Source organism: Saccopteryx bilineata, chromosome 3 (genome assembly GCF_036850765.1).
Source record: "Saccopteryx bilineata isolate mSacBil1 chromosome 3, mSacBil1_pri_phased_curated, whole genome shotgun sequence".
Lineage (NCBI taxonomy): Eukaryota > Metazoa > Chordata > Mammalia > Chiroptera > Emballonuridae > Saccopteryx > Saccopteryx bilineata.
The window spans coordinates 250,079,293-250,107,251 of NC_089492.1; the positions used below are offsets into that span (position 1 = coordinate 250,079,293).

General features: G+C 40.3%; 1 protein-coding gene across 8 annotated transcripts in view; it reads right to left on the reverse strand.

Annotated features, from left to right (window-relative positions):
- OSBPL9 (oxysterol binding protein like 9) overlaps positions 1-27,959 on the reverse strand; it is a 140,275-nt gene that overhangs the window by 48,159 nt on the left and 64,157 nt on the right. For 4 of the 8 annotated variants that reach the window (XM_066269212.1, XM_066269210.1, XM_066269211.1 and 1 more), the window contains exon 4: positions 26,723-26,799. In XM_066269212.1, the coding sequence (XP_066125309.1) occupies positions 26,723-26,799 (77 nt within the window). The other 4 variants (XM_066269214.1, XM_066269213.1, XM_066269215.1 and 1 more) reach the window with 3 other exon arrangements.

Sequence of the window (27,959 nt, forward strand, 5' to 3'; positions counted from 1 at the left end):
TCTAGCATCCTAGCTAGATATTAGCTTAGTTAACAGCAGTTGTGATGCGAACTACAGTTTCTGGTCGTTTGTGACACTGAGTAAACTGCATGTACGATTGTGCTTGTTGTACTGATTTTTTTTTGTTTTCAACTGCAGGGAGAAAAGTGTTGCGTAACAGTTGCCTTTTGTAGACCTAGTGCGGCCTGCCTAACGGCTGTGATCTTGCTCTGCGGCCCACATGCTGAGTTGAGTTTGAGACCCCTGATTTAGAGGTATAGAGAAGTTCTAAGGGTAAGAATTTCTCCCTATTTTTAATCCTAATGAATACTCAACTATTGATTCATTTAGACATAAGATTATCAATTCAAAAATGTCCACAAAATGGAGTCTATTATCAAATTCCTCCACTGTATTTTCAGGAAGATATTTTCCATTTAAATCAATGTTCTGATCATCTAAGGCTCCAAATTAATAGGTTCTTTTTTAAATAAACATGGTAGCTATATCTTCCTTACCAATAACTGCTAGGTAATCCAAGAATGCCCTAAATATATATTAAGGTCTTTTTCCACAGTTCTGGATTCACATGGATGCATAATATATATTAAAATATTTTTCAGGGCACTAGGTTCTCTGCTATATGCTTTACTTCATTATCACAACACAGTAAGGTAGATAGTTAAGGTAAAGTAGATAAATATTAACCCTATTTTTATAAGTGCTTCCCCAAATCATCCAACTGGGATTATTTTTTTATTGGTATTTCAACCCAATCCTTGGATTTCAAATCCATTACACTTTTCTATTAAATCACAATGATATTTGAAAAGAATTCATAGCATAAGAGCACTAAAATATAACCTAAAAATTTCCCCAAGGAGCTTGAAATAGTGAAAATGAGCATAAGCTTTAAGGTTAGACTGATCCAGTTTTAAATCCTGAATCTTCAGCTTCCTAACCAATTAATTACCTGTAATCTGGCCAAGCTACTTTCTCTATCTCCACTTTCTCACAAGAAGTGGGTATAACAAAAAACCACTCAAGGTTGTTGGAAAGATGAAATGAAAGAATGTATAAATTAACACAACAGTAGGAGTTCTGTTTCCTCTTCATAATTTGGAATCATGAAAAACCAAGATTTACCACTGCATCCCAGGCCTTACAAAAGTACCTAACATATAGAAGGAACTCAATGAATAATTGATGGATAAAAGCAAAATGAACTAATAACCAAATAATACCATAAAACACATGCAATTTTCATAGACATCTATAATCAAGAAAAGGATATAAGTATAAATTGTATTTAACATTCCTTTAAAAAAAAAAGAAAGCAAACAGCAAGTTGAACTCTGAAGAAGATAATAGTAATCAAAAAGGTATGACCAACAGATAAAACAAGTAACAAAATACAGTCCTGGACAACAAATCAGGAAAAAAAATTCCACTTGAGATGTTCAGAGTATTGGGTATTATGTCTAAATCACAAAAGGTAAATGATACTGAATTATTACCCTGGTAACAACAACAAAAAAATCAAACAATATAATCTGATTTTTGAAAATACATTACTTCTTTGAAAAGTAGAATCACCTTTATATTTCAATTTACAAAGAAAATAGTTTATTATATGCATAATAATAAATATGTATAACATTGTTTCTGTTTAAAAAAATACCACAAAACTAACCTGAATTGCTTATAATTGGGAAAAAGAATTGCTTTGTCAAACAGGAATCAATTACAAACCCCATATCAAAATTCATGAACTTTAATCAAAACTTTTCAGCACAATAGCTTATTCTTTATCTAACACTGACACTATTCTGTAACTCTTTGACTTACAGAATTAAACACTAATATTAATTCCATAAAGTGATTTGGTTACTCAAACTGCACAAAAGTTTGGAATTAGTACCATATTTCTCTATTTAAATCATTGATAGCTTGTTCTCCCAAAGCCTCTCTCAATTTATTTGATAAAGTCATATAAAAAGTTATTATCAAGCTATATAATAAAACACAAACTTGAAGTTTACATAGAGGATGTCCATATATCCTACTTTGTCTAAAACAGTTCCTATTTATGCCTGTTGTCTCAGTAAAATTATTAGCAACCTCCTCCTTCCTCTCAAAAGTGCCTCAGTTTGGCCAGGAAATTATGTGTCTCCCTCTCTATAAAGGATATAACTAGCATTTTAGAGATACAAATGTCTGGATGGCACAAAAATTGCTCAAGAGGTTTCAAAATTATGAGGCAGCACATTACTTAAAATTAAACATGAGTTTATAGGCTCTGAATGTAGAAAGCAAACTACAGAAATACATAAAATGACACCAGAACTCAATTAATATTAACTGAGTGCTTACCTTATGTTAGATAAGTGGAAATATGAGTAATACAGAAGTTACATTAAAAAAAAACTGTATTAGTTACACAGACATACATACACACCCCCTGAAATAAAACACAGGAAACAAAACACATGAAACATACATTATTACTAAGGAGTGAGACTGAGGGAAAGGGGGTATTTGAAACAGGATTCTTTTAGTTTTTGACTTTATATATTCATGTTGTCTGACTTTTAAGATAAGTATGCACTTATTTATTTTAATTCAAACCCAAAAGTTTTATGTAAAAAATATTCAGAAACTGTACAGATATTTTCCAAAAATTTTGTAAGTTTTCGCTTGTAAAATCAGCATTATTCTTTTAACATTATCTACCAAATACTAAAATGTCTATTTTTATTTATTTATTCATTTTAGAGAGGAGAGAGAAAGAAAGAGAGGAGAGGGAGGGAGGGAGGGAGAGAATATGAATGGGGGAGGAGCAGGATGCATCAACTCCCATAGATGCCTTGACCAGGTAAGCTCTGAGTTTCGAACCAGCAACAACCTCAGTGTTCCAGGTCAATGCTTTATCCACTGTGCCACCACAGGTCAGGCTAAAATTTCTTTCAAAAGTAAATTTGGCCATGCTAAAGGGGCTCAGATTCACCTTTCCAAGCAAAATAAAATGTAGCATAACAAATGTATAAGTTCATTTATAGATAAAGCACAGAAGAGCAAAACAGCACTTAAAAATTAGCAATCATCATAATACTAGAATAAATGCTGAGAAAGAAAATGGTTAGTAAAACAAAGCATAGTACTTAAATTTCCCCCCACATCCTTTCCGCTGATAACATGAGCATGAATCAACATTCAAGACAACAAATTCATAAAAAACAAAAATATCTACTACATCATTCCCAACAAAGCACCATTTGACAACATGATATTGGCAATCAGTCAAAGTTTTTTCTTTCAACATTTGTTGGTCAGGCTACCAGCAAAATCTTTAAGTCGTAGGTTAAGTCATTCCAGGATTTAAATAAGCACTGAGTGGCTAATTACTATGAGGTGGAAAAAATATGTACATTCTTCCCCTCTCCAACCTCAGACTACTGCCTATCGTTTAGCTTAACGGCATTTTGAAAAGTAAAAAGTTTCAATATTTTTAGGGTTCACCAAAACCAAAGTTTTAGGTAAACTTCCTGAAAACTTGCTTTATGAATAACTAGAAGACATTCACATTAAACACGTGAATCCTTAAACTGAGTGTTTTAGTAGTCCAAGTTTTGAAATAACTGCAGAATTCTCATTCATACTATAATTTTTGTTGATTTGATTATAATATGTTTAAAAAAAAACCCTCATATACTCCTCTAACAAAACTGGACCTCGGTATAGAAAAATATCACATAGGAAATCAACACCCAGTGGAGATGATAAGTTAGACCAATAGACACTCAGTACTAAGAGGCTTTTATCTCACACAAACCATCAAATACATTGAGGAAAAATAATCACATTATAAAAATAAATAAATTCTATATTGGTTAGGCATTTATCCTTTAAAAATTATATATGACAGTTTTTAATATTTTATTTTAGCTGCCAGTAAATATCAAACAGAAGGAAACAGGTTCAGTTATTGCTACAACTGTTTAAAGTGTAGCAAACAAAATTACCCTGATTTTCTTTAATTGTTGTCAGAAATCTGTGAAGATGGTTTAAAATAGGACTGGAATATAATATGCCCATGAAGATAGGACTTTGTTTTGTTCTCTACTCTATCCCCCTGGATAGTGCTTGGCTTGTAACAAGTACTCAATAAAAATGTTATATATGAACCATAAAAAACCCTGAATAGCACTCCTGAGAAAAAAAGACAAAGCCAGAAGTATCATACTACCTGACTTCAAATTATACCACAGAGCCATGATAATCAAAACAGCATGGTATTGGCAGAAAAATAGACACACAGACCAATGAAACAAAATTGAGAGCCCAAAAATAAAACGTCAGATATGTGGACAAATCATCTCTGACAAAGGAGCCAAAAACACACAATGGAGAAAAGAAAGCCTCTTTAATAAATGGTGCTGAGAAACTGGAAAGCCACATGCAAAAGAATCAAACTTGACTACAGTTTGTCCCTCTACGCAAAAATTAATTCAAAATGGATCAAAAACCTAAATATAAGATCTGAAACAATAAATTACATAGAAGAAAACATAAGCACTAAACTCATGGACCTTGGCCATAGAGAACAATTTATGAATTTGACCCCAAAGGCAAGGGAAGTAAAGGCAAAAATAAATGAATGGGACTACATCAAACTAAAAAGCTTCATCACAGCAAAAGAAAATGACAAAACAAAAAGCCAACAAAATGAGAGGTGATATTTGCAAATAACAGCTCTGATAAGGGGTTAATATCCAAAATATATAAACCACTCAGGAAGCTCAGCAACAAACAAGCAAGTGATCCAATTAAAAAATGGGGAGAGGACCTGAACACTTTCTCAAGAAGACATATAGATGGCCAACAGATTTATGAAAAGATGTTCACCCTCACTAGCTATTCAAGAAAAGCAAATCAAAACTACAATGAGATACCACCTCACACCTGTTAGATTGGCTATTATCAATAAGACAGGTAATAACAAGTGTTGGAGAGGCTGTGGAGAAAAAGGAACCCTCATTCACTGCTGGTGGGAATGCAAATTAGTACAACCATTACAAAAGAATGGTGGTTCCTCAAAAAATTAAGACTAGAATTACCATACCATACGACCCAGAAATCCCTCTACTGGGTATCTACCCCCAAAACTCAAAAACATTGGTACGGAAGGATACATGCACCCCCAAGCTCATCGCAGCATTGTTCACAGTGGCCAAGACATGGAAACAACCAGTGTCCTTCAATGAAGGATTGGATAAAGAAGATGTGTGTGGGTGTGTGTGTGTGTGTGTGTGTGTGTGTGTGGTGTGGAATACTACAATGGAATACTACTCAGCCATAAGAAATGATGACATATTGCCATTTATGACAACATGGATGGACCTTGAGAACATTATACTGAGTGGAATAAGTAAATCAGAAAAAGCTAAGAACTGTATGATTTCACACATAGGTGGGATATAAAACAGACTCACAGACATAGATAAAAGTGAAGTGGTTACTGGAAGAAGGGGAAGTAAAGGGATGGGTAGGTGGGGGGACTGGAGAGGGGGATAAAGAGGGACAAATATAAGGTGATGGAAAATTATCTGACTTTGGGTAACGGGTATACAACACAGTCAACAGTTCAAATGCTATAGAAATGTTTACCTGAAACCTATGCACTCTTATTGATCAATGTCACCATGTTAAAGTTAATTTTCTAAATAAAATTTTTAAAAATGTTATAAATGAATGAAATAAGAAATTCTGAAATGTACCTGTTAGCATTTACACATAAAAAGTAACCAAAGTACAAGAAGTTTCTGCAGATCTTAAGTCAGAGTATTCATGAAAAAAAAAATCACATATTATCCATTTACTTATTACAGAGGATTTGTTTTTATAAGTATGGATGCTGAATTCTTTAAGGCTAAAAGATTTTCAGAAAAAAATGAGAAACTGAATAGGAGGAAAGACACTGTACTACACAAGCAGTTACAAGAAGCAAGACCTGGCAATGACAACTGACTTGTCCCTCTAAGGACTTGTTCTCTCGTGCCAAATCTTATCATGAGCTCTGTGTTCCAAACATTACCCTGGGCTTAGAATTCAGCATTCAAGAATGATTTATTCAATGGGAATCTCTTCGTCTCTTGGTACTTTCTGGATGCTGTGGGGATGCCAAGATAAAATAGACATAGACCCAGTCCAAAGAAGTTTCAAACCTATTTGAAGAGATAAACATCTGTCTACAAATAACTGATTCAAACATGAAAAAGTATCATGAGAAAGGTACTAAGAGATACCAAGGAGAAAGTTAAGGGAACCTGAACAGGCAGTGGCACAGTGGATAGAGCATCACACTGGGACACAGAGGACCCAGGTTCGAAATCCCGAGATTGCCACTGAGTGTGTGGGCTTGTCCGACTTGAGCAATGGCCCACCAGTTTGAGCGTGGGGTCGCTGGCTTAAGTGTGGGATCATAGACATGACCCCATGGTCTCTGGCTTGAAGCCAAAGGGTCACTCGCTCTGCTGTAGCCCCTGGGTGAAGGCACATATGAGAAAGCAATCAACAAACAACTAAAGTGCTGCAATGAAGAACTGATGCTTCTCGTCTCTCTCCCTTCCTGTCTGTGTGTCCTACTTGTCCTCCTGTCTCTGTCACATACACAAAAAAATAATAAAACTAAAAAAATTAAAAGTTAAGGGGTATGAGTAGGTTTCACAGAGGTAACGTGTTTTAGAATGCAGGATGTAGACAGCGATGAGGGAGTGGGTATTACGGCAGTGGGCCCGGCTACAAACAGCATAATCAGACCTGATGTCTGAACTACTCTTTAATGAAATGACCTGAGATGAGGGCAGGGTTAAGGAAACTAACAAGGGATGCTGAAGAGCTCAGGAATTAGGAAAGCCTCTACCACTACCTCAAATAGTAGCAACCACGAAGAAAACAATGTTACCATGGACACTCTAGCTGTAGGAAATAGCCACCTTCATTTCCTGTTGCTGCCCCCCATCAGCTAACCCTAATCAGATCTCACAGGATGAAGAGCAAGTGACACATGCTACAAAGGTCAACCTCCTGGAGCTGAGAGTGAATCTGCAGGAAAATGGAGAATAATCAGAAAGGCTAGAGGCTGGAAAGCAGGATGCCAAATGAAGAACAATGTTCTCCTGGAGAAGTACAAAATGGTATTTTTCAGATCCAGATGCTGAATCTGAAAGGAAACCAAAATTAGTGGCTAACCTGAAAAAATTATTGGGGTTTAGGGAGTAAGGCAAGCCATAGGTGGAGAGCAGCACCAGAGCAACACCTTGGTTCTTTCTAGAAATAATAAAAAATCAAGAAATATAAGGCTCTCTAGTCCTAGTTGTTCTACTCTCTGTGTGACCTTGGGCAAGTCACTTGGCTTCCCTGAGACTGTTTCTTCCACTATAAAAGTAGGTAGTGGCTGAATTAAACTCCAAGATCCCTTCCAGTTTCAGGATTCTGTGAAGCCAGTATCTCCAGGTAAATTACCATGTTCACTAGGTAAATAAATAGCTCACCATAATGGAAAAACATGAGGTCCACCTACTTATTTAAAAAGTTCACTTATTTTAAATAAAAACAACAAGAACTTACAGGTTCCAATTGCAGCCAAATCCTCCATAGTATGACAGAGAATGCTGAAACAACAACTCAGTCATTTAGTGCAACCCTGAAACTGAGAAAGACTTAATGAACCAGATTTTTAAATACACTCTGGAATGTAGAGAATGCAAAGAAACAACTTGAGTAAGCAGAATAACTTGGTTCAAATGTGGCACATTTTGGGAAAAAAAATTAAGATGCTCAGTCAATAGAACGAAGAAAAAATGTTCTTAATCATGTCTCCAGAAATAAACTGCAATGTGGAAAAGACAAGTCTAGGTCTCTGCCTCAGTCTGCCCACTGGCCCGTGCAAGCACGCGTGTGCACACACCACACACACACACAACAATCACTACTCTTTCTTCATGATACAAATATTCACTGAGTATTTGTTATGTGCCAAGTTCTATCATCACCTTCAAAGGACATCTTTAAGGACCATACAAATTAATAGCAAATACAATTAATCATTACCTAATATTCTGGAATGAGCTCAAATTTCACCCCTTCCAAGCAGTCTCCCTGACGTCTCTAGCCAGAAAGTAGCTTTTTCCTATGATATCACCACAGAAACAATTTGTGCTGGCACTGCTATTAGCATTCTTTCAACTGCATTAGAGGTCATAACAACTGGGGGTGGAGGGTGCAGGTTGGCTAGGAATCTGCTCACCATTTTATAACATAATTTCTAAACATTTTCTCCAACATGTCGCTCATGTGTGGCAGCAACCAAGGAGTTAGTGACTTAGGAAACATTTCTAACTTACAGGAAGAAACCTAATTCCAGTACAACTGAGCCAAGGTTTCCATGCTTAAGACATAAAGTTATATATTTTGATCACTTAAAAGCATCATTGGCCCTTGCCAAGTAACCCAGTTGGTTAGAACATCGTCCCCTTAGGCCAAGGTTATGGGTTCCATCCTTGGGTCAGGGCACATACAAAAATCAAACAAGGGCCCTGGCCCGTTGGCTCAGCGGTAGAGCGTCGGCCTAGCGTGCGGAGGACCCGGGTTCAATTCCGGGCCAGGGCACACAGGAGAAGCGCCCATTTGCTTCTCCACCCCTCCGCCGCGCTTTCCTCTCTGTCTCTCTCTTCCCCTCCCGCAGCCAAGGCTCCATTGGAGCAAAGATGGCCCGGGCGCTGGGGATGGCTCTGTGGCCTCTGCCTCAGGCGCTAGAGTGGCTCTGGTCGCAACATGGCGACGCCCCCGGAGGGGCAGAGCATCGCCCCCTGGTGGGCAGAGCATCGCCCCTGGTGGGCGTGCCGGGTGGATCCCGGTCGGGCGCATGCGGGAGTCTGTCTGTCTCTCCCCGTTTCCAGCTTCAGAAAAATTAAAAAAAAAAAATTAAAAAAAAAAAAAATCAAACAAGGATTGCGTAAATAAGGGGAATGCCAAATCATTTTTTCTCTCCTTCCTCTCTCTCTAAAAATTAATAAATTAAAAAGATTTATAAAGCATTCATTGGGCGCCTACTATGTGCCAAGCACTGGACTAAAGACAAAGGCGGTGGGGATACAAAAAGGAGTAAGAACTGCTGATCTCGCCTGACCAGGCAGTGGCACAGTGGACAGAGTGTCGACGACCTGGGATGCTGAGGACCCGGGTTCAGGAACCCAAGGTTGCCGGCTTGAGTGCAGGCTCATCTGGCTTGAGCACTAACTCAGCAGCTTAAGTGTGGGATCATAGACATGACCCCATGGTTGCTGGCTTGAGGCCCAAGGTAACTGGATTGAGCAGGGGGTCACTGACTCATATGAAGGTCCCCGGTCAAGGCACGTATGAGAAAGCAATCAATGAACAGCTAAATTGCCACAACCCAGGTTGATGCTTCTCATCTCTCTCTTCCTATGTGTCTCTGCCTGTCCCTCTGTCTCTCTCTTCTCTCTCTCAAAAAAAAAAAAAAAAAAAAAGGAACTGCTGATCTCTAAGAGGCTGGAGTCTAAAATCAGATATGTGAACAAGATATAAGATATGTACAGTGCAACCTATTGAAGACTGTAAGATAAATATAAACCAGTGTTGCAGCACACAAAGGTCAAAAATAATTCTAACTCACTCTGCCTAAAAGAAAATAAAGAAAAAGTAACATGCAAACTGTTAAAGGAAGAACTGGAGATTTTTCACGTGACAGAATTCTGAGCAATTATAATTCTAAACAGGAAGGAAAGGCTGTGAAAGGACAAACAGCTATAAGTGGCATTGGCATGTTCTAAATAACAAACAGCTCACAGTGCTAGAGTAGATTCCTTGGGTAGAGCATCTGCAGTTGAGTCCAGACTCAAGAGAGAAAAATTAGGACCAGGCTGTGAAGGGCCTTGAAGGACATGCCACATAGCTGAAATCTGGGAAGAGAAACCCAAAACAGATTAAACACAGGAGTGACTCAGGTGGATTTGATTTTGGGTAGAATATGGGAGAGGCCACCTAGTGAGTGGGAGACTAGTTAGAAGGTTTTACAAAAGTCTAAGTGAGAGATGACGAGGGCTTGAATTATGTGGCCTGACCAGTGGTGGCACAGTGGATAGAGCGTTGATCTGTGCCATTGAGGACCCAGGTTCAAAACCCTAAGGTCGCTGGCTTGACTGTAAGCTCATAGACATGACCTCATGTTCACTGGCTCAGCTAGAGCCGCTTGGTCAAGACACATATAAGAAAGCAATCAGGCCTGACCTGTGGTGGCGCAGTGGATAAAGCATCGACCTGGAAATGCTGAGGTCGCCGGTTCGAAACCCTGGGCTTGCCTGGTCAAGGCACATATGGGAGTTGATGCTTCCAGCTCCTCCCCCTTTCTCTCTCTCCCTCTCTCTCCTCTCTAAAAATTAATAAATAAAATTAAAAAACAAAAAAACAAAAAAAAAACCTTTAAAAGAAAGCAATCAGGCCTGACCTGTGGTAGCACAGTGGATAAAGCGTCGACCTGGAAATGCTAAGGTCGCCGGTTCGAAACCCTGGGCTTGCCTGGTCAAGGCACATATGGGGTTGATGCTTCCAGCTCCTCCCCCCTTCTCTATCTCTGTCTCTCTCTCTCCCTCTCTCTCTCCTCTCTAAAAATGAATAAAATAAATATAAAAAAAAGAAAGCAATCAACAAACAACTAAGATGTCGCAACTATGAGTTGATGCTTCTCATCTCTCTCCTTTCATGTCTGTCTGTCTCTCTCTCTCACTAAACAAAACAAACAAACAAAAGGCTGTCTTTTTCTATAGAATCCCCATAAACATCAATTATCACTCTAGAGTCTAGACTACAAAGTTTAGATACTGATAGAACTTGTCATCTCCCCAAGGACATTCTAGAATTTGCTTTTCAAAATAAAAGTCTGATATCCTTCCTCTTTCTCAAGCAAGACTGCAAACCATGCAACTGCCTGATTTTCCAATCAGCGAAATATGTTAGTATCACAATACTCTTCCCTGGCTAAACCAAATTTACATTAAATTAAGTTCTCTGATCTTATCAATTGGGGATGGCTCAGTGGTTACATGATCACAAAACACAATCTTTTCACATGAAAAAAATACCATGTAGAACTTTATTTTTTTAGCGAGACAGACAGGAAAGGATATGAGAAGCATTGATTCTTCACTGCAACACCTTACTTATTCATTGATTGCATTCTCATCTGTGTCCTGACCCGGGGACTCCAGCTGAGTCAGTGACCCCTTGCTCAAGCTAGCAACCTTGGGCTTCAAGCCAACGACCCCACGCTTACCCCAAGCTGGTGAGCCCGTGCTCAAGCTGGTGATCTCAGGATTTCAAACCTGGGTGCTCTGTGTCCCAGGCTGATGCTCTCTCTATCCATTGTGCCACCACCTGGTCAGGCTACCACCTAGAACTTAATAAATATCAAAATGAATGTTACCATAGCCTTTGCAGCTTAGTATTTATTGAGGGGCACTTGAAGTACAATGCCATCTCTGTAAAAACCAAACTCAGGACAGTCTAGAAACAGATCCAGCTTCTGTGTTATCTCTTATTTCCCATGTAAGATCTCAGGCCAAAAATCAGATTTTTAGTGGTATACATCTTCCTTGTGCTAGGAAATGTAATATAGTATTTTTATTTTAGCCGTCTTTTGCTGGACTGCACAAAAAGTACAAGTTTTAAAAAATTTAAGTAAAGTAAACAAGAGATGTTAACACTATTGATTAAAGGGCCTTATTACCTACTCAGTTCAATACAGGCAATATACTGAGAGATGATTCAGATAGTGGATGAAAATTTCCAATTTAGAGTTCTCTACCAAAAGCTCTTAAAACTGCAACTACTATAATAAGATCCCTCCCAGCTTCTCCACTGAAACTAAAAGGAATAATTACTTGATTTGTTTCTAATTTTCTACACAGCTAAAAGTGAAAAAGTTCAATCAACCAGCAAAACCAAATATTTCAAATTAGTAAAAAGTTCAATACATCTCTTACTCTTTCATAACAAAAATAGAGTATGAATGCTGCAAAAAAAAAAAAGCACGAGCCAAACGTGCATACTAGTCTATCCATTACACTCAACTTTCTATAACTAAGCTGTGCTGAGAACCTAAACTATTCCCTTCAGTTTTTATGAGCCCCACGTAACAATTCCAAAGTTTTCAGTATTTTTTCACAGCTGCCCAAAAAGCATAAAACCACATCCCTTCCAATACACATACTCACAAATAATAACACCCATAATTATTACCCACACAAAAAAACTGGGCCAAGCAAGAACACATTGCCAAAAATAAAACAACAACAAAATGTTTGGCCTGCAACTGGAGAATCTATTAATGGGCAACTGGTCAAAATTAAGCTTTCGAATTAAAGAGAAAGCTTAACTTTCATGTTTAAAATAAATATCTTGACAGCTTTTGAAAGGAAAACAGAGTTCCAGAAAAATGAATCAGGAAAGAAGAGATTCTCTCTAATCTGGTTTGGTGGCAAATGACCTCTCAGTGGAACAGGAAGCCCCTATCCTCAGCCTCCAAATCATCCTGGCCGAGGAAGTAGAGGGGCTCCCAGGGAAAAGGGCCACGCCGTCCTACTCACCCCAGAGGGCGGCAGGTAGGAGGCCGGGAGGAAGCCACATTCGTGCCCACGGCCCGGGCAGACAGCAGGGACCCCGGGGACTCACGGATGGGGGTCGGCCCCTTTCCCAGACCCTCAGGGTCTACTCACTCCGCAACTGGCCAGCAAGAAAGCCATTCGCCAAGGCCCCCGCCCTCTGTGCCTCTAAGGGAGGAAGCCGGGGCCGCTTCCCAGCACCCCTTACTCTCCCCAGCGAAGATCGCAGGCTGTGACGCTGGCAGTCCTGCCAGGTTCAGCCGGTCCCCCAGGACACCCACTTACCGCTCCCCCGCCCCGGCCTAGGGACCGCACCGATTGGCTGGGCCTGTAGGCTCCTGGCAAAGAGACCCTTGGCGATTGGCCATGGGTCACCTGCTGTAGGGAGGTGAGGCTGACGACTGATTGGCGGTTAGGCCAATTTTGGGGCGGAGAGGCGGGAGAGAGCCGAGGGGCGGCAGCAGCCGGTGGGCATCAGGCAGGCGGTGTCTAGGCTTTCCCGCTCTCAAGCACCCCCAGACCGGACAGGCCCGGATCCACGGGACACGTGAATACCGCCCCCAGGAAAGGGCGCCAGGGCCCGAGAGCGCTAGGCTCTGCGGCCTCGCCCCGCGATTCCTATAGAGTGGCCACTAAGGAAGGACTCGGTCACTGACGTAAACGTGCTTTACACCCTCTGGTTTCTAGTTGACCATCCCCAAATGTTTTGTCAGCTGTGGAGCCAAGTTTCGTCCCAATAACTGCTTTTGCTTACTTCCGTAAAGTTGTTTGTTCTGCGTGCCAGGGAAGTGCTGAAAGAGGGGTTGGTGGGAGGAGACACCGTATCAATAAACAAAAGCCCGAGTGCTTGTTGTACATAAAAATCCAGGGAAATAACATGGGCCTGCTGTTGTGCCACAGCTCCATAAGGAATATAAGTGACTGGTGAAGACACTTCAGGAATCCAAATGTTGTAACTTCAAATTAGATAAGAAATTAGGACTTCGACAGAGAATCATCGAAAATGCAGGAAATCACAGGCATAAATGATTTATTGATCTGGAGGACCATCTCCTTCACTGCTTTTACTGTTTTTCTTTCCTTTTTTAGCGACAGACACAGAGGGACAGATAGGAACAGAGAGGCAGGAAGGGAGAGAGATGAGAAGCATTAATTCTTCGTTGAGGCTCCTTAATTGTTCAATGATTGCTTTCTCATATGTGCCTTGACTCTGGAGCTACAGCAGAGAGAGTGACTCCTTGCTCAAGCCAGTGACCTTGGGCTCAAGCCAGCGACCATGGGGTCATGTCTATGATCCCACGCTCAAGCCAATGACCCCACACTCAAACTGGTGAACCCATGCTGGAGCCAGATGAACATGCACTCAAGGGTTTTGATCCTGCTTCCTCTGCGTCCCAGTCCAACGCTCTATGCACTGCGCCACTGCCTGGTGAAGCTCTTACTATTTTTCTTAATGGCTATTTATATATACCTGTAACTGTATTAAACTCTAAGTGTAATAAATTTGTGTGATCTACTGGTACCACTACAACAATTAGCATAGTACAAACTACACGTAAGGCTCAATAAATGCTTGCTGCATGCTGTATTAAAGATGCCTTCAGTTTATGTAAATTTTTTCAAAATGTCCAATACTAAAAGCACTCCCTTCTTCCCACATTCCTTCAAAAAAATCTGGTCCTCTTCCAAAGCTTCCTATATCAGTAAAGAACCATCCACTCTGATATGCAAACCATAAACCTAGCAATCCTTACTGCCTTATTCATTTCACATTCAATCCATTACCAAGTTCTTTGTTTTTACCTCCTAAATACATCTTCAGTTCTGTCCACATCTCTCCACCACCACGCAATTACAGGTCCTGGCCACTTACAATAATATTAGCAAAGTCTTTCTGAAACTACCCTAGTTTCTCCAATTCATTCTCAACACTACAGCCACACAGTAATTGGTTTCCAAAACCAATTTCATTACACCCTCATCACCACCAACCCCCAATTAAAGAACTTCAACTGCTTTCCATTGTGCTTATGATCCAGATCAGTCTTTAACAACAGCCCGCAAGGACCTGCACCTAGTTCATCTTCCTCCACTCTCTCATTTTCACCACTACACACTGACTTTCTTCAAACTTCCTCAATTTGCCATGGACCTCCCAACCTCAGAGCCTTGGCACATGCTTTTATTTCTGTCTTTTATACCAATCCTGTCCCCTTGACACCAATCTCCAACTTTCACTTAATTTACTTCTACTCATCATCTCCTTCCTGTTTATGTGAATTCTTCCTATTATGTTCTCATAGTTCATGCAAATCTCCTATGTGAAACTTATCACAGCTATTTTACATGTATTTGAGTTCTTTTTAATTTATTTTACTGAGTTTAAATTTGTGTACAATAAAATGTATACATTTTAGATGTGCAGTTCAATATATTTTGATAAATGTAAGCACACACAGTAACTATCAAATAAGACATAGAATTTCCCTGTGCCTCTTTAGCAGTCAGTTCCTCCAACCACCACTTTATTTGCATTATTCTCTCTTTTTTTTCTTAAGTGAGAAGTGGGGAGGCAGACAGGCAGACTTCCAAATGTGCCCAGATGGGGATCCACCCTGTAAGCCCCCTATGGGACAATGCTCTGTCCATCTGGGGCTGTTGCTCTGTTGCTCGGCAACCGAGCTATTTTAGCGCCTGAGATGATGCCATGGAGCCATCCTCAGTGCCCAGGGCCAACTTGCTCTAACCAAACCATGGCTGGAGGAGAGGAGGAGAGAGAGAGAAGGGAGAGGCGAGGGGTGCAGAAGCAAATGGTTGCTTTTCCTGTGTGCCCTGACCAGGAATCAAACCCAGGACATCCACACATCAGGCCAATGCTCTACCACTGAGCCACCCAGCCAGGGCTGCATTATTCTTTAAAACAATTATTTTGTTCAATTATTTAAACTAAAAAAAAAAACCAACAAAATAATTCACACATTTCTCCCACTCCTCCTATTCCCCATCTATTGGAACCACCAATCTGTTTTCTGTATCTATGAGCTTGATTGTTCGTTTTAAGTTTAGATTCCACATATAAGAGCGATCATCTGGTATTTGTCTTTCTCTGTCTGACTTATTTCACTGGAAGGAATAATGCCCTCCAGGTTCATCCATGTTGTCTCAAATGACAAGATTTCATTCTTATTATGGTTGAGTAATATTCTATAGTGTGTATATATACACACCACAATTTATTCATCTATCAAGACACTTAGGTTGTTTTTATGTCTTGACTATTGTAAATAATGCTGCAATGAACATAGGGGGTTGTGCATAAATCTTTTTAAATTAATATTTTTGTTTTCTTCAGATAAATACCCAGACGCGAAATTACTGGGTTATATGGTAGATCTATATTGAAATTTTTGAAGAACCTCCATATTATTTTCCATAGTGGTTGCACAGCAGTGCACAGGGTTCCCTTTGTTCCACATCCTCACCAACACTGTAATTTCTAGTCTTTTTGATAATTCTAATGGTGCTAACAGGTGTGAAGTGATAGCTCATTGTAGTTCTGATCTGCATTTCCCAGATCATTAACAATGTTGAGCATCTTTTCATGTACCTGTTCGCTATCTGTAAGTCTTCTTTGGAAAAATGTCTATTCAGATCTAATGCCTATCTTTTAAATCAGCTTATTTGTCTTATTTGCATTATTCTTTGATGTTTATGTTTACAACTGTAAGCTTAATGAGGCAAGGATCTATGTATCTTATTTTAGTAAACATCATATCCTCAGTATTTAGCTAGACACCTGCCATATACAGTGTGTCCATAAAGTCATGGTGCACTTTTGACTGGTCACAGGAAAGCAACAAAAGATGATAGAAGTGTGAAATCTGCACCAAATAAAAGAAAAACTCTCCTTTCCAGTTTCATACCTATTCAGTGCAGTTCGATGTGGGCTCATGCACAGATTTTTTAGGGCTCCTTAGGTAGCTATCCCGTATAGCCTCTACAGACTCGTCACTGACTGATGACCTACCAGAACGGGGTTTCTCCACCAAACTGCCAGTTTCCTTCAACTATTTATCCCACCAAGTAATGTTATTCCTATGTGGTGGTGCTTCATTATAAATTAACCGATATTCACGTTGTACTTTGGTCATGGATTCGAATTTAGCGAGCCACAGAACACACTGAACTTCCCTCTGTACCGTCCACATTTCGACTGGCATGGCTGTGGGCTGCTCCACTGTATACACGGTGTTATGTCATCATCTGTGCATGCGCACATGCTGCCACATCATCCTACAGAAACTGGGAGGGTTTTCCTTTTATTTGGTGCAGATTTCACATTTCTATCGTCTTTTGTTGCTTTCCTATGACTGGTCAAAAGTGCACCATGACTTTACAGACACACTGTATTAGGGACTCAATAGTGGATTTTGTATAAGACTAGATTCTGAAAATAAGCAATTCTACAAATATCAAACTATAAACAGTGATGGAGAAAAAAATATTCATTTTGCCATATCAATAAATAAAAATATAATTAATTGCCAGATGGAGAATGTCTAACAACTTCCACTGATACCCTTCAAATTTTCTTTACTGTTTGCTTTTCTAGCAGTTAATTTTGTGCCTGAGCAGCCCAATGGACTTATTCAGTATTAGCTGATCAAGCAGTTCTCCAAGCCAGGGGGGAAAAAAGCCTATATCTCTATTTCTGTCTAGAACTGTACCCTTATACAAGAGACATGATACTTACATAATTCTTGACTACCAGTTCTTTCTTTCTTTTTTTTTTTTTTTTCCCATTTTTCCGAAACTGGAAACGGGGAGGCAGTCAGACAGACTCCCGCATGCGCCCGACCAGGATCCACCCGGCATGCCCACCAGGGGGGCGATGCTCTGCCCCTCTGGGGCATCGCTCTGTTGCATCCAGAGCCATCCTAGCGCCTGAGGCAGAGGCCACAGAGCCATCCTCAGCGCCTGGGTCATCTTTGCTCCAATGGAGCCTCAGCTGCGGGAGGGGAAGAGAGAGACAGAGAGGAAGGAGAGAGGGAGGGGTGGAGAAGCAGATAGGCGCTTCTCCTGTGTGCCCTGGCCGGGAATCGAACCCAGGACTCCTGCACACCAGGCCTACACTCTACCATTGAGCCAACCGGCCAGGGCCAGTTCTTTCTTTCATGTGCATCTTATCTCCCTCAACTAGTAGATAGAAGGACTTGTGGGGTGGGTCACCAAGGACTTTGTATTTAACAGTGTCTTCCCAAGTGTTATTTTTTGTTAAAGGGTCCTCTAAATCTCCCATCACCATCATCATCAGTGAGTAGTTTAAAAATCTAATGCACTATCATTTTTGACAGTTTAATGTAAATAGTTAAGTCCTAGTATAAATTTAATAGACACAATTTATCATTAATTATTTTTTTTTACAGTGACAGAGGGATAGATAGGGACAGACAGACAGGAATGGAGAGAGATGAGAAGCATCAATCATTAGTTTTTTGTTGTGACACCTTAGTTGTTCATTGATTGCGTTCTCATATGTGCCTTGACCGCAGGCCTTCAGCAGACTGAGTAACCCCTTGCCATTGACCTTGGGCTCAAGCTGGTGAGCCTTGCTCAAACCAGATGAGCCTGTGCTCAAGCTGGCGACCTTGGGGTCTCAAACCTGGGTCCTCCACATCCAGTCCGACACTCTATCCACTGTGCCACCGCCTGGTCAGGCTCATTAATTTTTTGATAGGCTAAAGTGTTAAGGTTAGTGATAATGGCAATTGAGAATATGATTTATGATGGCCTCTTAATAACAATATTGAGTTTTTTCCAATTGCATATATATTTTTAAAAGTCATAGCTATAGCCCACAGTTTTTCATACTAGAGATAATTATTTGTTATAGATATATAGTTCTCATTTTCCTAATCCTAGTGTAAAGTTAATGTGAATACAAGATGTAGTATTTAAAATGGAAAGTAATTACCCAATACAAGGCAACTTTAACCCATTTTTTTTCCAAGAAACTGTAGGACTTTTAAGCAAATTTGGCATCTCAACTGTTTTTTAAAGAAATGCGAGAATCTGACCTGTGGTGGTGCAGTGGATAAAGCATTGACCTGGAATGCTGAGGTCACCAGTTCAAAAACCTGGGCTTGCTCAGTCAAGGCACATACGAGAAGCAACTAAGACTAGCTGATGCTTCCTGATCCTCCCCTATATTCACTGTCTAAAAGCAATAAATAAAATCTTTAAAAAGAAAAAGAAAAAAGAAATCTACAAGTTATTTCAAAAGAAAGATAAGTGACCAATGCTTTAAACTCATATATGAGAACTGATTACCTACCCATGTAGCAAAAGGATCTCCACTACTTATTTTTCAACTATATAACTAAGTGATTAGATTAAATCAATATTTTTTTTGGTTCAACATGATAATAGACTATGGTGATTAACAAATATTATAAAAACCATAGTGTAAACACACCTTAAACTTATACAATGATGTAAGTAAATTATTTCTCAATAAAACTGGGAAAAAAATTAAAAACAAACACAAAACAAGAAAAACTAAAACAAACACAAAAAATACTAAATTTCCCTCTGGCTGCACTTCACAAGATGTAACGTGAGTAAAAAAATAGGCCAACTTTTCCGTAACTTTAAAGATAAAAAAGAATATTTTATACAGAATTCATGTACTACTTTCAAAAGTATTATTTCTGCTACTGAGTCCACTAATATTTACGTAAAATCACATTCTTCTCTGATGTCATCTCAGACATAGATGACAAATACTTTTGATAGAAATAGAAGAAAAAAACAGGTTTTAAAAAATCATAGTTTCCCTAGGAATTTGCCTAGCAACTCAGGCCAAGTGATTGGGGCAGGTAACATTAAAAGATAACTCGTTTCTTGTTCTTTTTTTCCGAGACACAGAGGGACAGACAAACAGGAAGGGAGAGAGATGAGAAGCATCAACTCATAGCTGCAGCACCTTAGTTGTTCATTGATTGCTCTCTCATATGTGCCTTGATCAGGGGGCTCCAGCTGAGCCAGTGAACCCTCATTTAAGCCAGCAACCTTGGGCTTCAAACCAGAAACCTTTGGGCTAAAGCCAGCGACCATGGGGTCATGTGTATGATCCCACACTCAAGCTGGTGAGCCTGCATTCAAGCCAGCAACCTCAGGGCCTTGAACCTGAGTCCTGAGTGTCCCAGGCCAATGCTTTATGCACTGCACCACCACCTGGTCAAGCAAAAAATAACTCTTGATCCCAAAGCACAAAGGCAGTCAGTTTGATTCCCCACACATACAGAGCAGCTCAATGTTCGGTCTCTTTCCCTGCATCTTTCTTAAATAGATAACTCTTGTAAGGAGGATGTGCAGCTGACCAGTAACCAGAAATCTTAAAACTGAAGTCAGCCAAGAAGTTTCCAAGTAGAACATGTAGAAACTTTGGCCATATGGAATAAATACAGCAACTGGCATAGTGTAGAAGCAGTCCCTACCCTATGATAAAGGTCACCAAGTTCTAAAAGTTTGTAAATTATTTGCAATTCTCAATACATCATTAAACAAAAAGAAATATCTGTCCAAGGTTAAGAATGAACACCCCACAATGCCTACGATAGTGTATACAGTACCGCCCTGTATAGTACTGCACTGTATCTTTAACATAGGTGTCTATTAAATAGATGTTTATGCTGTTTATAAAAACAGCAGCATAAATAGCTGCTGGCTAGACTAGCAAACAAATGTTTTTGTATATGAAAATACAACTCAATTTTAAAAATTATTTTATTCATTTTTTTTCTTACAAACCCTTGTATCGAGGGCTGACTTTCAATAGATAAAAAATTATTTTAGATAGGTACTACTGCCCCAATTTTTGCATGTAAAGTCTGCATTAGTCACTTCACTTTCTTCTGAAATAACTTACAGAGTTCATTAAAACCACATGAGTTGACAAATTTGGTTAGAAGTACACAGCTCTGGGCCTGGCTGGTTGGTTCGGCGGTAGAACATCAGCCTGGCGTGTGAAAGTCCCGAGTTCGATTCCTCATCAGGGCACATTGGAGAAGCACCCATCTGCTTCTCCACCCCTCCCCCTCTCACTTCTCTCTCTTCTCCTCCTGCAGCCATGGCTCAATTGGAGCAAGTTGGTCCCAGGTGCTGAAGATGGCTCCATGGGTTCCACCTCAGGCACTAAGAAAAGCTTGATTGCTGAGCAATGGAACAACACTCCAGATGGGCAGATCATTGCTCCCTAGTGGGCTTGCCAGGTGGACCCCAGTAGGGGTGAATGCAGGAGTCTATCTCTCTGACTCCCCTCCTCTCACTGAGAAAAAAAAAAAGTCCCCAGATTTGGCAGGTTAAAAATTACCACCTAAAAGGAGTCTCAGCTTTCAAATTTCAATTGCTTAGAGAACAAGCCTGTTATTAACAGAAATAGAAAAAATGGATAAAGAGATGGATTGGGGAAGAAAGGAATGATAAGCTCAGTATTAGCCACACTGAGGTTGAGGTCTAGGGAGACTATAAACCAAGGGTAGTCAACCTTTTTATACCTACCGCCCACTTTTGTATCTCTGTTAGTAGTAAAATTTTCTAACCGCCCACCAGTTCCACAGTAATGGTGATTTATAAAGTAGGGAAGTAACTTTACTTTATAAAATTTATAAAGCAGAGTTATAGCAAGTTAAAGCATATAATAATAATTACTTATCAAGTACTTTATGTTGGATTTTTGCTAAGTTTGGCAGAATAAATCTTTATAAAACAGTTTACTATAGTTAAATCTATCTTTTTATTTATACTCTGGTTGCTCAGCTACCGCCCACCATGAAAGCTGGAACGCCCACTAGTGGGCGGTAGGGGCCAGGCTGACTATCACTGCTATAAACTGACAAAATCCAAAAGAAAAGAATGTAAGACCAAAGATATAAAAAAATGAGGGAAGGAAATTTTAGCTGAATCCATGAAAATGGGGGGGGGGGGGCTAATGGAGGGGTGAAAGAGTAAAGTCACTGTCTCAGAGGAAAAATCATGCAGTCCAGACTGTGGGTATATAGTGTTAACTTTGGGAAAGAGTAGAATATTTTTTTTCCTTTGAAGTATGGAAAGCAGAGAAAAATGTATAAGAGACTTCTCTTAGAACTATTAAAGAAACGGAGAGATCTTTTTCTATAAGATAACAGGCTGTAAATAGAAACTGAATACTGAATAATGAAAAAATTTCACTGTAGACATTTAATTGGAAATCAATAACAAGACCATTAAATAGTTATAGATATCTAATAAGCCCTGGCCAGGTAGTTCAGTTGGTTAAAGAGTCATCCCAATACTCCAAGGTTCCAGGTTTGATCCTCAGGTCAGGGCACATACAAGAATCAACCAAGGAATGCATGGATGATTAGAACAACACACCAATGATTCTCTCTCTGTCTCTCTCTCAAATCAATAAATAAATTTCAAAAAAAAAATTAAAGTTAAACAAAATTTAAATCATGATAGATACAGCCACCTTGATTTTGTAACCTCTCACTGTACGAGAAGCAGAGAAACCAGACAATAGGGGCCCTGGGAAATGGAAACCAGAATGGCACTAAGTACAAAACACCAGGGATAAGAAACCCTGAGGGTGACAGCAAAAACAACACTGAAGAAGCTGACCATAAGCAGACTTCGACACAGAGGAGTGAGATAAGTAAAACTGGAAGGTACTAAATGACCAAGGAAAACTGGAAGAATAGAGCTCTGACCAAAATGAGAGTTCAGAAGTAAAGTGGTAGAAGAGGATGCGGGTTAGAAAACTGTGGTTAAAGAAAACACTTTTAAATTCAATATTATGGAGGCAGTGCAGCTCTTTGTAATGAGAAAGCCAAAGCTGTATACTTTAATGGCTAATAAAGAGATGAAACTCAATGAAAACCAAAGGGATGGCCATAGCTGGTTGGCTCAGTGGTAGAGCGTTGGCCTGGCATGCAGGAGTCCCGGGTTCAAATCCCGGCCAGGGCACACAGGAGAAGCACCCATCTGCTTCTCCATCCCTCCCCCTCTCCTTCCTCTCTGTCTCTCTCTTCCCCTCCTGCAGCCAAGACTCCACTGGAGCAAAGATGGCCCGGGCGCTGAGGATGGCTCTGTGGCCTCTGCCTCAGGCGCTAGAAGGGCTCTGATTGCGGCAGAGCGACGCCCCAGATGGGCAGTGCATCGCCCCCTGGTGGGCATGCCAGGTGGATCCCGGTCGGGCGCATGCAGGAGTCTGTCTGACTGCCTCCCGTTTCCAACTTCAGAAAAATAAAAAAAAAAAAAAAAAAACGGAAAAAAAAAACCAAACATAAAAAACAACAAAGGGATGTAAACACTCTCTCCCACACCCATTTGGAAGAAATCTCCATGAGTGCCTACTCCACAGTGCCTAACAGTAAGTTATACATTTCAAAGTACTCAATAAACAACAATGGCAAAGCAACCTATCCGGCACCTGTTTGTTCCTAAATTCCTTCAATTATTTATTCATTTAATTAACTTACTGAGCACTATTCAGAACACCAAGTTCTGGGAGGGGGAATGATAAAGAGTAGTTGTTGGCCCTGGCCGGTTGGCTCAGCGGTAGAGCGTCGGCCTAGCGTGCGGAGGACCCGGGTTCGATTCCCGGCCAGGGCACACAGGAGAAGCGCCCATTTGCTTTTCCACCCCTCCGCCGCGCTTTCCTCTCTGTCTCTCTCTTCCCCTCCCGCAGCCAAGGCTCCATTGGAGCAGAGATGGCCCGGGCGCTGGGCATGGCTCTGTGGCCTCTGCCTCAGGCGCTAGAGTGGCTCTGGTCGCAATATGGCGACGCCCAGGATGGGCAGAGCATCGCCCCCTGGGGGGCAGAGCACCGCCCCTGGTGGGCGTGCCGGGTGGATCCCGGTCGGGCGCATGCGGGAGTCTGTCTGACTGTCTCTCCCTGTTTCCAGCTTCAGAAAAAAAAAAAAAAAAAATGAAAAAAAAAAAAAAAAAAAAAAAAAAAGAGTAGTTGTTGTATTAGTAATGGCAACTAATAATTACCAAGTTCTTGCAACAGCTAGGCATTATTTCATTAAATTTGTATTTAACTCATTTAACAATCAAAACAACCCTATAAAGTAGGTACTTTTATTCTCCTTATTTTATAGATCAGGACACTGGAACTCAGAAATTCAGTGTCAAGAGTTGGCACCAAAGTCAGGTTCTTTACCACAACTTCACTATCTGTAGGAGGAGAATTTTGACCTTTTTGTCAGTGAAATTCACATTTAATTAAATATTTCTAAATATCCTATCCTCTGAAAAAATATATAAAGAATTCTTTTGTGTCACATGTATTTTAAAATATCAAAACTATCAGTCTAAGACTTCTCAAAGTTATCTTTTTCTTCCTGTTATTACCAAAGACATGTAAGCTATCTTCCAAGCTCAAGCTCCTAATTCCTAAAATTGGATCAAATTAGGTAGCTGACCTTCAGGAATCTGCATTATAACTGGGGAGGCAGGAGTTATACATACTCTAAAAGATAAACAAGATGAAGACTTAGTGAACTGTGCCATGAGTATGGCATTCAGAGGAAAGATATCACTTTGAATTTGGGAAATGGGAGAGAAGGGGTCATTGTGGGGAGGCTCCACAGAAGAGGTAAGCCTGGAACTGGGCTTTGAAGACAAGGAGCAGTATGCCAAGGCGGAGTGGTGGTAGATGGCATTTCAGAGAGACAGAACATCATGCGTAAAAATGTGGCGACCAGAAATGAAAAGATGTGCAGAGGAAAGTAAGTAAGTAGTAGCACTCTAGGTTTATGCAAGTGTCTTGTGGCAGAAATGTCAAGAAGAGCAAGCTGAGATTAGATTATAGATATTTGAAGGTCAGTCTAGCCAACTGTGAAGGGAATTTCATCTGCTACATTTCCTCTAATAGGATTCTTAAATCACTATCTTCATATAATATTGAATGTTAACTGTAACTGAAAAACAAAAAAAATTTTTTTTTAAACAACAAACAGAAACCACTTATCTTCTTGCTGAATCACAAATTTGCTGAAATGATGATAGTCATTTATAAAATGGCCTAATTTAAAAAGACATCTAGGCCCTGGCCAGTTGGCTCAGCGGTAGAACGTCGGCCTGGCGTGCGGGGGACCCGGGTTCGATTCCGGCCAGGGCACATAGGAGAAGCGCCCATTTGCTTCTCCACCCCCCCCCCCTTCCTCTCTGTCTCTCTCTTCCCCTCTCACAGCCAAGGCTCCATTGGAGCAAAGATGGCCTGGGCGCTGGGGATGGCTCCTTGGTCTCTGCCCCAGGCGGTAGAGTGGCTCTGGTCGCAAAAGAGTGACGCCCCGGAGGGGCAGAGCATCGCCCCCTGGTGGGCAGAGCGTCGCCCCCTGGTGGGCAGAGCGTAGCCCCTGGTGGGCGTGCCGGGTGGATCCCGGTCGGGCGCATGCGGGAGTCTGTCTGACTGTCTCTCCCCATTTCCAGCTTCAGAAAAATACAAAAAATAAAAATAAATAAAAATAAAAAAATAAAATAAAAAGACATCTACAGTAATTATGAAGGTGATTTTTAAAAGCATAGTTCATACAGTAATTTGCAGATCTAGTTCAGCTCATACTCATTTCTTAGTCTCTTAATAACCATATCCTCAAATAATGTTTTTTGAGCCTCTATTTGAACAGTTTCAAGTGATGCAGAGCTCACAATGTTGTATACTACCTTGTCTATTCAAGCCAATTCCTGGTATAGGACAAAAATAAGTGGAGAGAAAGTATTATAAACCATCAGTTTTCTATCATTCGACCTTTTTTTTTTTTTTTTTTTACAGAGACAGAGAGAAAGTCAGAGAAAGGGATAGATAGGGACAGACAGACAGGAACGGAGAGAGATGAGAAGCATCCATCATCAGTTTTTCGTTGCGACAGCTTAGTTGTTCACTGATTGCTTTCTCATATGTGCTTTGACTGTGGGCCCTCAGCAGACCGAGTGACCCCTTGCTCAAGCCAGCGACCTTGGGTCCTCTGCATCCCAGTCCAACGCTCTATCCACTGCACCATGGCCTGGTAAGGCTATCATTCAATCTTGTAAATCAAAACAAAAATCCTCTATATACCACAATATAAGTTCTTTCATTGGCAAAAGACAGAAAACTGTCTTCAGTATGGCAAAGTAGATGTTTGGTGTTTTTTATACCCAGCATTTTTTTCCTTATTCTGACTTTACTTGAGGGGCAGGAGGGGGCACCGGTTGATCATTTTTCACCCTATTAGCAATGTGTTTCTGGTGAAACAGACAACATCCCACCTCCATGAGTGGAGCATATGGCTATGAAACTGTGATTGGTTAGGACTGGGGAAATGACTGAAGCTAAAGTGATCAGCACTAATCCCATTAATCCTATCATGTCCAGAAAGAACAAGAGCCTCCTAAGGACTCAAAATTCCAACAAGGGTAGGCTGAAATTGCTGCAACCATCTAACCACCAAAAAGGAGAGTCTAACAAAAATGAAGCCAACCTAGAAGAAATGGAATAAAAAAAATGGAACCAAGAAATGGAGATGGGTGTTTGCGTTCGCATGACATTATTTAAGTGCTTACTTCAAACCACACCTAAGCCAGATGAACTTTTTTCTTAACCAGTGTGGGTTTTTTCTTCTGCTGTCATCCCAAAGAGTACTATCCAACACATAAGGTAATTGCCAAATCCTTTAATAAAAAAAGCAGGTAAACTTCTCAGCGCTTATCATCTGTTGTCAATGTATTTTATATAATTTGGCATATCAATAACCAACTATAAATACTACATTTAAAAAAGGAATCTGACACATTTTAACATAGCATTTCACTTTCAAGATTGCCTTGCATTGCCATGTTTCTAGACAAAAATCAGAATTTTACCCTATAGAAAGCAGAAGAAAATGACTGTAACTTTACTATATAACACTGTAAAGGTAAGAATAAGCAACTCAGAAATTAAAAAGTTTTCATGACATCATACCATAGTTATTTAAGCAAACAGAAAACAAAAAAACTAATGAACTATCCAGAAGCCATGTAAAGGCTCTTACTTGAAGCTGAAGAGTATGTCGAAGAATTGTTTCTTCTAAGGCATGGATCCACTTCTCTCGCTCATCAGCATCACGAGCTAGAATAAAAGATGATGAAAAATAAAACCTTAATTTCTAAAAATAACTACAATATTGATAAGTAAAAATTTTAAACCATGATGCTAATAGAGAAAATTCTCAGTTGTATCATTGCCTTACAAGGTTCACCCTCTATCCTTTCTAAATATGCAATCTACTTAAAGCAATTTATAACAAAGGGAATGATTGTGTTCAGTAATATCAAACTACTTTCCCACTGACAACAACTAGAAAAGCTGGACTATTTAAAAGCACTGGTTAAAGCTATCAGAAAACAACAAGGTAGTAAAATTAACAGGGTAGCCTAACCAGGCGGTGGTGCAGTGGATAGAGCATCGGACTGGGATGCGGACGACCCAGGTTCAAGACCCCGAGGTCACCAGCTTGAGCGTAGGTTCAACTGGTTTGAGTAAAGCTCACTAGCTTGGACCCAAAGTCACTGGCTAGAGCAAGGGGTTACTTGGTCTGCTGTAGCCCCACGGTCAAGGCACATATGAGAATGCAACCAATGAACAACTAGAGTAATGCAACGAAAAATTGATGCTTCTCATCTCTCTCCATTCTTGTTGGTCTGTCCCTATCTATCCTTCTCTCTGACTCTCTCTAGAAGAAAACAAACATCTAGAAGGTAAGCCTAGTATTTAGGGCCACTATTCTAGAGGTATTGTAAATTCCAGGAGAGGAATTATAGACTGAGTGATCTATGTAAAAGCCTTGTCAATATGTGTGGGCAGGATATAGGTATATGAGAACCCTATGTACTTTCTTTTTCTTCTTTCCCAAGTGAGGGAGGGGAGATGGACTCCCACAGGTGCCCCAACCAGGACCATCCAGCAACTCTCCATCTGGGCCAATGCTCTGCTGATCTGGGGTCATGCTTGCAACTGAGTTATTTTTAGCACCTGAGGCAGAGGCTCTACAGAGTCAGAGCCATTCTCAGCATCTGGGGCCAATGAGCTCAAACCAGTTGAGCCATGGCTGGGGGAGAGGAAGAGAAAAAGAGAGAGAGAAAGAAGGGGGAGGAATGGAGAAGCAGATGGTTGCTTTTTCTGTGTGCCCTGACCAATAATCAAACCTGGGACAGCCACATGCCGGGTCAACGTTCTACCACCGAGCAAATCGCCAAGGGTCCTTATATACTTTCTATTCAATTTTTCTG